At 38.0% G+C, this 12,913-nt stretch overlaps 1 protein-coding gene across 1 annotated transcript in view; it reads right to left on the bottom strand.

Moving 5' to 3' along the window:
* Positions 1–12,288, bottom strand: part of LOC105625753 (semaphorin-2A) — a 51,719-nt gene extending 39,431 nt beyond the window's left edge. Inside the window, exon 1 of the mRNA XM_012207073.1 lies at positions 12,234–12,288. Within this exon, the coding sequence (XP_012062463.1) occupies positions 12,234–12,288 (55 nt within the window). The remainder of the gene's footprint in view (positions 1–12,233) is intronic.
* Between the last annotated feature and the right edge of the window lie 625 nt (positions 12,289–12,913).

The following is a 12,913-nucleotide window of genomic DNA, read 5'->3' as shown; positions in this document are numbered from 1 at the left end:
ACACACACACACACACACACACACACACACACACACACGCACACGCACACACACACACACACACACACACACACACACAGTCAACCTAATCAACACTATTTGTACGATCATTTTCACAACATTTCGCTAAACGGTTGCAATTAGAACTTTCTGCGGCTTTACAGTTTCGCCATCTCGCATAATTATTCGATAATTGTTGCATTATTTTCGATTGCATCTCGTGCCAATATTTGCTTAATTAATTATATATGATACATGCATAATATAAATAATTAATCGTTCAATATTGATGCGCTGGAGAAACGTACGGCGCCGTTACCGCCACCGCTGAGTTCTCCGACAAATATTTACCATCGTGTAATTTACCGCCATTAAAAGACGTCCACGAGGCGTACGTGCGCAAACACACTGCCTACTTATCGTAAATTACTTGCAACGCATTCCCATAAGAACGTGCGCTGAAACTTCGAGGGACGATACAATCGCTAATCGAGGTTGTTAACGGTGCGTGATAACGCTCTAACGACCCTAGTCGCGGAAACCATCCATTTGAATTCGGTGGTTCCGGCAACGGCCTAATACCTTTACAGTATTTCTTAATTAAGCACACCACAAGAGGGTGATATCTGCGACCTAGGATCGTTACAAATCTTGCTATCGAGGCCATTGTATCTAATATAAAAAAGAAGGGCTTACAAAAACTGAGAGTCATGGAAGCAGAAATTGTCATTGCAAATATACAGACATATAAATTATTCTGTTTATTCAAGAGCCCTAAATCCTTTTAAATCAAACTTGTCCAATTTAAGCTCCAATAAAACGCAAAGTCATAAAAAAAGGTGAATAAGATTTCAAGAATTATAAAGTATTGATAAGCATCACTCAGATGCGTATCAACACTTTACAATCCCCGAAATCTCACATTGAATTTTTTTGCGTCAATGGCTTTGCATTTTGGCTCCGAAGTTCAATTTCGACAGACCTGTCCTAAATAATTATTCGGACTATTTTTTATAGTTAGCGAAATGTGTGTGTGTGTGGTGTGTGTGTGTGTGTGTGTGTGTGTGTGTTTTTATAGAAGCATATACACGTCATTGTCTTACGAAAATAAGAGTAATTAGTTAATGAGCTATTTATAAGGCTAAAACGAGAAGCTATAAATTACTTTGAGGAAACATTGTTTTAGTTTCTACATTCATCTGAGATAAATTTGGAATATGCCATTTTGAGCCAAGCCATTGACACTGTTGATTTAAACCCTACCAACTTTATGGATCTCAATATGTAACGAGAGAGAACGATTCGCTCTTTAAATCCTCTCTATATATTGTATGTCCGCGTCATGCTCCAATTCTCTAGTCTTGTGTACACGTTTTTGCATCTAAATGCATTTCCCTCGAAAACCTTTAATCGCTGTTTGCAAAACATCCGGCTTCGGTCCAAGCAATAAATAATCTGACTTTCTGGAAAATTCATTTCCTATATCCTAGTGCAATTTTACTATGTATATCTCATCAATAGAAGAAAGGCCCCTATTACCGAGTTTATTTTGGATAAATGTTAGAAAATTATGGGCAGAATTAAAAAAAATAATAGGTCATTTTGAAGGGAATTTAATAAGCTTTAAGATAATGTTGTATAAAATTTAATTCAAATTTTATTTTTTTTTTATAAATTAAAGAAATGTAAAAAATGAGCAAATCGCAAAGTCAAAAAATGGTGTTTCCTAATATAAGAAAAATCTCAAAAAATCGATAATAAAACGTAAAATATAATGTAATTAAAAAACTTGATTTAATGTTTCTAAAATACAAATAAACACAGTGCACGTGCAAAATGAGTATGCGATGCATTGCACTTAGCTAATTCGTCTTCAGGTAGTTGGAACCAAGCATCGCAGAAACAGGTACTCAATGTTTATTTCGATTATTTTTTTTTATTATTATACAATAACATTTATACTTCAGCGACGATTTTCACTATGACATATAGAAGCATAGGTTATTTCATATTAGAAATACATCGAGTATCTCATATTATGATTTTCACGCCTTACGGTTTTACGATCATCAAATCTAACTTCTATAATTAAGCAATTCAACATTCACGTGTTTTTCTATTAATATGATCTTACATGAAGAATTTATTGCCAAATATTTACTTATTAAATAATAAACAAGGTTTAAAAGCTCATCTCAACGAAACTTAAGGACATTCAAATTCGAAAATCTTTTTTTGCAACGACTACAGGCATGTAATAATGAATTTTCTACTAAATAGTTTCCAATCTAAGAACAATAAATTCATGTGTACAATAATTTCAGTGGAACCAAGATAGATAGCGTTTATTAGTTTAGCGAAAACGCCGCTATTTCATATTAGACGCCTATCTCATAATAGGGAGCTTTTCTCTATACTGTATTTTTCTTCCAGTATATGTATGTATTATATGTATCGTTCGGGAAATGAATTTTATCAAAAATTCAATTGACTCTTTTCTTTTGTATTCAAAATATTGCTAAATAACGAAAAAAAGATTAAACGCTCATGAGAATGTTTCATATTTTCAAATATATATTTTGACTTCTTTTCACTAATCTGAATGTATAAATTACTCTTCCACAAACTTTGCAAATAGTAGCATTCGACAATAAATGAGAGTCATATAAAATTTAACAAAGAAGCAAACCGCATCGATGGTTGAATATAAATCACGACAATAGAGATTATGAGTTACTGAACGCTGAATAGAGTTTTCGCTGAAAAGCAAATAAGGATGAAAGGTGAGATAACTGTATGAGCAACCAGAGATTTTTAGAAATTTTATTCTTACCAGGATAGCTTTTGAGATCACTTCGCATTCTCATGAATCGATATAAAGTTGATGTTATTCAAAGTTTAATAAGCTCAGCCGGAAATATGTATAATATGTATGTATTTTTGCGTTCTCGTGAGAAAAATGCGATTGGATTACGAGATTGCTAAGATACAAAATCTTGATGTGATATTATATTTCCGACGGTATCTCGAGAATATTATAAAATCGATGGTTATTCTTGAAAAATTTATATATATATATATATACTGTAAATTTAACCTGCCGCGCATGATTTTCATTGAGATCGATACGAAGCCGCGCAATCGTTCCTTATGTTCACAGATGATCTTTATGGCAGATTTATGCAGTGCTTATCGACATCCAAGCGAATCCTAGAGCACGTGCAGAACCAATACGATCTCTCCCTATCACGTGCACGAAAGGAAATGTGAAACCATAAAGAGAGCCAGAGTTGCAATTGAATAAAGTGAGGCCGACGGGGCCCAACTCAGTCCGCACAATGGCAGATTAGGAGCGCGATCATTTTTTACATTCGTCTGGCTTCGTTCCAGCTGACACCGGCATATGGCCACCAAAGATTATGAGGGTACTGCCACTGCGGCCGTGTCCAATTTCCAACGTTATTATTATTTTAATCCCTTGAGCCTGAGGCAAGGTGCCGCATCCGTAGCAAAAATATTCTCCATCGCGGTAATTTCAATTGCAAAAGCGTTCTTTTTAGCTTCCTACGATCCATCTCGCTGCGTGCGGTATCCACAGCGCTGACTTTGAAAAATGAGATACATTCTGCGCGATGCATGGTGCAAGCGATCAAATAGATTTCGTTTTATATAATATGCAAAGAAACATATTATGTCAAGAACTTTTGTTTAAAATTAACAAATTACCCGGTAACAGTAAGACATATTGCAACGCTTTTGTGATTCATATGAACTGTTATGAGTTATACGAATCATTTTTAATATTCTTTGAAGAGACATTTTTATTTTGCGCACGCGCATGGAGTACTTACTTTTTGACTGCGCCACCGAACTAAATAAAACTCAGGATAGATGTAAATCAGCCAATGCGAACCAACACAGGTTAGACGCGTGTGAATATATTTTATTTCTTGAGAAAAATTGACAAACGTTTCAATCCTTTCGATTGGGTATTTCTTAGTGTAAAATCAGTGACGTACAAATTTAATATAAAAACAATATAAAAAATGCAATGCAAAGCAAATTGGAATATTGTTAACATATATTCATGAAATGATTATAATGCTGTTATATCTAACAAAATATTCAAATCTTACATTTCAGATTATCTGTAATTTAATAAAGTCGAATAAGTTATTATAACTCAAATCAATTGAACAAAAAATTTATGTATAAAATGTTAACGATCTATGTGAGAAAATACTTTCTAGATCCATTATATACCAAAATCGATTTAAAATCACAAAGATTTGATATTTTACTTCTCTAATTTATTGTATAAAACATATATGTATTGTATTTATTTATTATCATGTTATATATATTTTGTATTTATTTATCACTATGATTTATACCTATGATTATGATATTCAATCTTGATCTCTCACATACTCTCTGAATGTCTTTGTGTTAACATGTCTTATCTCACAGGTCATCGTTAACAATTTTATATGTAAATTTTTTGTTCGATTTGAATATTTTGTTAGATATGACAGTGTTATTATGAATATATGTTAACGATACTCCAATTTGCTTTGCATTGCATCTTTTATATTAAATTTATACGTCACCGATTTTATTTTTATATTGAGGAAGACCCAATCAAAAGAATTGAAACGTTTGTCAATTTTTCTCAAAAATAAAGTATACGATTTTACACATGTCTAACCTGTGTTGACTCGCAATAACTGATTTACATCTATCCTTGGATTTATTCGTTGGAGCCAAGATTGATATTAGTTAAAATAATATTAATATTAGTTAAAATATTAGTTTAAATAAAAACCTGTTTCCGATCGAAGATACAGATGGCAACAAAATTCAAGACAAGGTAATACGATACAGGGAGAGGAAAAAAAAGAAGGGGATCGAGTGTCTCTAGAGTCTAGATTCGCAATCGCTCTTCGGTCAAGGCACGATCATCGCGTGGGATAGAACCTGCTGACGCGTTTCGAGAACCTTTTATCCAGTGTGAAACGCGTCTTCTATCCTTCGTGTCTGTCAGGAGTTGGTTCAAGCGAGGAGGGGTCAAACTAGGCGTGTGTATGCGCACATACTCGACCACCTCGGCCGCGGCTCTTGACAGAATTGACATGTTTGGAACTCGTCTACTCCGCTTGCGGATTCGCCGGACCTCGACACGACAATACACTCTTCTCGAAACCGAAAGTCCCAGTGCGAGTGCCGCCGGGCATTGTGCAAACTTTCCAGGTTTCCCGAAGTATCGATCATGGCATGCGTCCGATACCTGTCGTTCGTGTCGTTAATCGAATTCACCAAGAACAGTGGTGGATTTTATAGTTTAAGGGGCTTCAAATGGAGCATTATTTAAGGAAGCATGGTTGATATATTGGTATTATGGTTGAAGTCTCCCTTTGAGTTAACGTGCTATTAATGTTCTCTGTGCGACATCATTGACTGAAATCTAAGAGTATCGAGATTCCCGTACTTTGTTTTTCGGAACACGTGCAGGAACCAAGCATTACTATGGCTACGATTACGATTTCATTTCACCCTCCCTGGTGGCACGAGTTCTGATCGAAGGTTGCCAGGTGCGTGCGAATTCATATTTTACCTCGATTATAGATTCTAGACTAGCAGGGTAACTGGGGATAGGCTGCGGATATGGGAGGCGAGGGTAATCAGCCGGAGAAAGTTCTCAGAATGCGAACGGAGTGCCGCCGTACCGAAGATGCAAGGGTGAGGATTTTGCAGAAATAGTCTTGATAATAACCCGCTGCTTTCCGACCCGTTTGCCTAATAAACCGACAAACGTGAATGAACGACTGGTCGAAGAGGAATTCGAGGGATCGTTTGCAACCGCAGAATCAGAGAGAGGAAAAGTATAGGGCGGAGCACTATTGCGGAACGTAATTGCGTAAAAGTGTAGCAATGTGAAAATTCAAGAGAGCAACGAAGGTTGAAATAGAAATATCAGTCGGTCTAGGCGGAACGGCGTGCAAAGAGTGGAAAAGAAGCGGAAGAGGAGTAGGGTTGTAGTTTCGTTGACAAAGTAAGTATAACATAGATATGACGAAGCAAAGGGAGAAAAAGAAAGGGAGCAAAAAGAGAGTCCAAAAGAGAAACGTAAGAGAGGGTGAAAGCGGAGATGAAATGGGGCAAAGCGTGGCTGGTGCGCGGCGCACCGCCACGTCACGCCCTTCTCATTAATCAACCCTCTCTCGGGCGTCTCTGTCTCTATTTCTCTCCTTTTCTATTCCTCTATTTATCGTATCTATTCTCGCTGTCACACTTACATGATCGTTTACTTCGCGGAATTTGATTATCGCATATTTTAATCTAGATAATAGGGGCCTACGGGCGCTTAAGAAAATGTGTAAGGGTGACGGGTGACACTTTGATCAGTCGATCGATACGCGCGTTCATCAATTTAGTATTATACTTAAAGTAACGCTGTTAATTTGTAATATAAATTAAATATTAATAAGTAAAAAAATTCGTGAAAATATTCATTAACGTGAAATTTGATGATTCAACAGCGACAAGAGATCGTCTAAACTCCGTAAACAGTTCTATTAGTATAACAGTTCAATTTAGTTAAAGGCTCATTAAGTTAATGCATCGCCATCATACAGTTGTACCAGATTTGGATCAGATTTACTCCTTGTGGATCACGTATCAGAAACACGAAGTGGAAACATCATTCTAGCTTTCTCTCATACTCCCTTCCTCCTCGTCTGTCTGTCGCCTTTCTTAGTTAGTAAGAACATGAACGCCTTGATAGTTCCTCACAGCGAACTATGAACTTGCTTAATTGGTAGCACGATATCCTCTCCTTATAATTGATCAAGTTGTACAGAATCATAGCGCGTCACTCAGAGAGTCATTCCGTCAAAATGATTCGGATATCTATAATATACGATTCTACCTATAATAGAGGTCCATTTTCAGAAAATATTTTTGTCGTTCGCTTCCATACATACACATAAAAGATCCAATATTTCGTCGTTATTGGATGAATAGGAAAAATTGGGCATCTATTTTTAAATCCAAAATTGATTTTGTATGACACGTCGCTTAATCCTTTTTTATCAGATAAATTGAAATTGAAATAATTCACAAAAGAGATGAATATATAAAACGATATTATATCGCTCCGTGCAAGTTAAATATCATGCTTAAATATAACGTTGAAAATTGAGGTAAAATGCGAATATAAAAAAATGTTTTAACTCATCGGAGAAAAATATTTGGATTGTAAAGCGATATTTGTTACAAGTCGACAATGTCAAAGTCAAGTTGCGCAAAATGGTGTTGGCATTTGTAATGCTGGCGCAGCGTCGCAGCGATATAAAATAGGGATTGGTCGGAAAGCGAATTATTGCGCGACCGCCGCCGCACCAGTTGACAGCTCTCTCACAGTTCATGTTTGATATTGCAACAGTCATAGTTCGACCTCAATAATAATAAGCATTTCAATTGGTCCTTTGCACAATTCAATTGTTTATTTCGACGTTTTCACATACATACGTGAACATCTACTGCGTTTGACAGATACGTTACTTTTACAGATGCGACACAGTACTGGCACGTGATATTTTTGTTTTAATATTATTTATTAATATAATTAATATAATATTAATATTATTTATTTAAAAAATCATATTAAATAATAATAAATTATATTAAATAATATTAATGATTTATTAAAAATTTTAAAAAGAGGAAAAGCAAAGGAAGAAATTGTTTCTCAGTTCTCTAAAGCAGATTTTCGTTTCATACTCTTATGCGAAAAGATTATCGAAAAGAACTATCGGTTTTAGCTTACCCGTTATCGATTTTATCAGAATGACTACGAAATCCATCGTTCGCGATAAAGCCTGCGTACCGCGCGCACATTAAAATATCCTCGTCGACAAGCGTATCGGCATCAGAAACGATGGTGGTAGCGCAGATAAAGAGTGAGGCAGGCGACAAAAAAAAAGATCGAAAAAGGAGGAGAGAGAGACAGGGAAATAAAAAGAAAACGCGGAGAATTTTCACTGCCTCGTCGCGGCCGGACCGTGCGGCGCAAGCGAGAGAAGAGAATGAAAGAGGATGAATAAAGCCTGAAATAAATTGCGTTATCTTTTCGTTCCACGCGTACGGCTACCGTCGCTACACCCGGCGCAGCGTGCTGCTGCAGTCACCACCGCCGCCCGCCCATCGTCGACCCCCTAATACCTTTCCTGCACGCGCGGGGTGGGAGGCACTCATTTTTAGAGGGCTCTTCAGGGCTTTTCTATGGCGCGTTCTCGACGGGACTTGGACTTGGATGGTATATGAAAGAATCCCCGCTCGACAGACCTATTCTCTCTTTTTCTACTTTTCTCTGTCTCTCTGACTGCTCCTTGAGAACTTTCCTTTCTTATTGACCCCCACTTGTTCTCCGCCTGCGAATCCCTGATTCATTTGGCTCTGGGATTTCCCTTCTTCGCGCTAGTCTCGTGTTCTCGAAATCTTTCATCGTTGCTGCTAAATCTCCTAACAAGCATGGGATCGTGGCACGTATACACTCGACGGACAGATTGTAAATGTACAACTTTCGTAAAACTAATATCATATAATTAATAATTCCTTTTCTCTCGTTTCTATGAGCTAAAATTGTAGTTTAATATTTTAAAGTAAAACTCGAAGTGGAGCACAAATATCATACACAATTCCCCATCAATGTCTAATAAATTCACAATAAGTCCATCATTAGATTCATTGCCCTGTATATGTCCCTTTTTTGCATGCAAAGTTCAATGCCAAGTGTTGGATTGAAGTATTTAAATTATCTTTTCTCGCAATCTAATTAAATCTTTTTTCGCCTCTATCGTGCTATACTGCGGATGATGCAGATATTTATCAAAAACGTTTTAGCAGAAAAAGGCGTTGAACAGAGAAAGAGTAGGGCGGTCTATTACTTTTAGAATTTCTTAGATCACTAATCAAGATTTCTTAGATTACTCATCAAGATTCAAACTTAAAAAGCAAAGGTATGTCAAGAGAATTGGTATACAGAGAATGGTAAAAAAGAGGCAGAAAGAGAAAGGGCAAGCGCGGGAAGAGAGAGAGAGAGAGAGAGAGAGAGAGAGAAAGAGAGAAGGGTTAGCCCGCGATCGGATCTGCAGACTTGCGTTTATCATCGTCGGCGAATCTACTTCGGGGGCTGTAATCACCTCCCCCTCCACCGCTGCCGTTCCTCGCTAATAACGAGTTACAACCCTTCCGCCGGGTGAGGCCGACAGGGTGAAGGCAGAGAGGAAGCGAGGGCGGCCACCTCGATCTGAGTTGCGAGGGTGGGAGTAATTGCCAACGTAATCACACACGTTGCACAAACCATTGCCCTACCCCCTTTCGCGCACAGAACTCGTTCGCACAGAACTGACCCCTCACGACGCGCATCCCTATAGTAGAGAGATCCGTTTTTGAGGATGATCAGATAGACGACCTGCACAAAATGTCCCGCGGCTACTAATCCTCGCCCTTTTTCGGCAGCGTTGAGAGGGAGGTCGCGCGGATTTTTCGCACTGCAGAGGGACGAAAAATGTTTCTAACGCAGTAAATTTTCACTTATCTCAGAGAAAACAACACGGCGGCGAGATATATTTTCTCCGCAAACGTATTCACACACCAAAAATATTAGGATATAAAAGTTAATATCGTTTCTATTAACTCTCACACAATTCTAGATAGAGATTAAACAAGCTAATGGATGTGACGATAATGATGCGAATTAAGAATGTAATTTATTTTCTTTAATAAAGATGCATCGCAATATATAAAATGTAACATATAATTATAATAATAATTCATCTCATTTCCATATCACTTTGCGAATAAATGCGGATGGGAAAATTGACACTTTATTTGATACAATATACGAAGCGTATCATGATATAATTGCAAATGTTCAAACAAAATATTTTGAATGCATTGTTATCATGATAGTTCGCATAATTTAAATATCTAAACTAACTTGTATCATGCGACAATATAATCATATATTAATAATTGTCATCCCTTTATAAAGCGATTTTATGTTATCAAAAACAACTTTAATCCGGTTTTATTAAATGCTGATTAAAAGGTAATTGATTCGTAATGTTCGAAAGAATTTGTTAGCCATTAAGTATTAAGTATTAAAATAAAACGAAATAGATGTCAATAAACAGAATGAAAGATAAATCAACATAATTATAATCAAAATTAATTTATTTTTAATTTCTTTTTAGGGGTTTGGTCCTCCAGGTTTGCTCAGCGTAAACACGTGAGTGCACGTAATTGAAGCGAGTCATGTTGTAAATGCAAAATCAATCGGCGGATAATGTTAATTCTCTTATGTAAAGCGGAGTGAACAAAGCGATAACGATCTTTCGAGTGCGATAGAACCACCGATCCGCAGGGGAGCCGCAGGCGAAGAACTCAATTGCGAAGTTCAACAAAAGCAATCGAGAGCTGATGATATTCCAACAATCACTATCTAGCTAGATCAAAAACAAATATTGTTGTTGCTATCTGTCTTATTCCACGATGCGCTCATTTATATTAAATTATAATAAATTAGCCATTTTGCAACTGCGATCGAATATTAACGTTCCCGAATCCGTTTCAGAAATCGATCGAACATTAACGCTTCCGAAGCCCAGAAAGCGATATTTATATTCCAATCAAACAAATTTTACAACATGCTCATTCATAAAAACATACAACAAATAACGTTATTTTTTAAACGCGGAACATACAATGCAAACTATTTCAAGCGTTCTTATTGCAGTATATAGAACTACACGTGCTACAATACAAGCCATGTTTCATCGTTTTTTTTAACGCAACTGGAACAACTCTACATTTTATATTTCATTCCGCAAATTTAAAGTCGTACATAGAAAGCCCGTGTTGTCGGTATAGCAAATTCTACTGTCCGCTTAAGCGGTAGAAATATTATACCCGAGCAGAATAATATGATAATAAACAAATGTGTCTAATAATACTTTTTACTATAAAATTGCAAATAAACTAATATTAAGTAAATATTTTACGAAATAATTACCATTCGATGTTAATTTTAACATGAAGGATAATCAACATACAACCGTTTCATATGTCTTATTTATTAAAAATGTTTCATTGATTAAAAATGTAAAATTTATTGTCTCTGCACGCGAGAACATGTATCGCGGATAATTGTAAAGTACGATCAATGCCGCAATAATGGGGTTATTATGTTATTGTACTATCGCACGAGTTTCTGTTGCGTATATCACTTGAATATGTAATGCAACTTCAAGCAGATTGCAAGCTCGAAGGGGTGATCAAACATCGAGTAATTGTAATCCCTTTATAAAACGATTCCAATAGCCGATTATTACTGCAGCAAACCCACTCCGCGGAACATTTCAAAGAGCTACGATTCAAAGAGCTTTATTTAAATTTCAAAGTGTCGTGAAATATAAATATAGTGATAGAGCAATCAGTTGGTGCCTGTTTATGCCAACGTAGGCTAACTTTATTGATATTTGCGGAAATGCGCGCTAGGACTTGGCTATTACAAGCGGAACAGAATCATGTCCATGTCCATGTCCATTGGCGACAATCGCAACGTTCGACAGTTATGCGAGCAGTTGGTTTAACATCAATGTTAATTCAACTGTTCATCCGAGATCTGCTCTCGTATATAGACGATATCGATCTTAATGGTATGTCCTAACTCTTGCCATGGGGCAATCAAACACTGCGTGATTTTAATCCCTTTGCAAAGCAACCCCATCGGCGCGATTTGCGCCGGTCGACGAGTACGAGTCTGATCAGTTTCTCCCGCGCGGCAGCTGCGTTAGACACACCTTGAAAATCCATCGTGGCGCTGCCGCGGATTAGGTGGATTCCAATTTCGGAGGCCAGTGAGCCCGTGGCAAATTGCATCCCAACGAATTATACCGCGGATCGCGCCACAACCGGCGACGACGTTCGCAATCGCTCAGATTGCTGTAACGCGCCCTAAGCAGATTGCAATGCCCTGGATAGGGGTTAATCAAACATCGGATAATTGTAATCCCCTTATAAAGCGAATCCTAACGGCGACATTGGGAGTTCGCTAGTGGCTTCGCTCGAACTGAGGAGCAGCCGCAGGGTGGAGCACTTGATTGACAGTACGAGAGCGGCATGAACAGTGGGCTAATGAAACATCAGTATGCACACACAATACTAACCCGACCAGGACCACACGCTGCTTGCTATTACATCACCGTGTTTACACGTCGCCATCCAAGACCAGGACCGGCTTCGCGAGAGCGGGTGAGGGGCGGTGACGAATGTTGCGGGCGCAATCTGCATCGGACAGGTTGTCGCCCTTTACATGACCATAGGGGGGGATCCCACTAGAAGGAGCAAAAGGTGCTACTCCTCCTCTCGTCTCTTTCGTCCGGTTTGCGCGTCGCGCCGCGTTGCCTCGTGTCGCGTCGAGTACTTCATGCACTTTACGTATTTTGCATACAAAACACATGCGGACGTTAAACCGGCGACCATCCGCGCGCTGGATTATATTGCAGGAACGGACGAGTTGGATGTTTCTAACAACAACGTACAATGGCTATCGGACGGGAGCGCGGAGATTGCCTTTTGTCCGCGCACGACTGGAAGTGGTTTGGTTCGCCGAAGGAATGCCTTTGCTTTCGCGGTTTCGCTACAATTACAGCTTTGCCGAAACTCAGAACTCACGATGATATTAACGGTATACCGGTGCACTTTACGTCAATATCGAAACTAGACTTTGGTTCGATAACGGTAGGGATAGAATGACGTGGTAACCGTCGTATAATTAACGGTAATGGAGTAAATCTCCCGTTATTGCAGACTATCATCAATTATTGTTCGATGCTGACGCACACTC

This window comes from Atta cephalotes (genome assembly GCF_000143395.1).
Source record: "Atta cephalotes unplaced genomic scaffold scaffold00003, whole genome shotgun sequence".
Classification (NCBI taxonomy): Eukaryota; Metazoa; Arthropoda; class Insecta; order Hymenoptera; family Formicidae; genus Atta; species Atta cephalotes.
The sequence above is the reverse complement of the archived record's forward strand: the minus strand, read 5'-3'. Positions and strand labels throughout refer to the sequence as shown.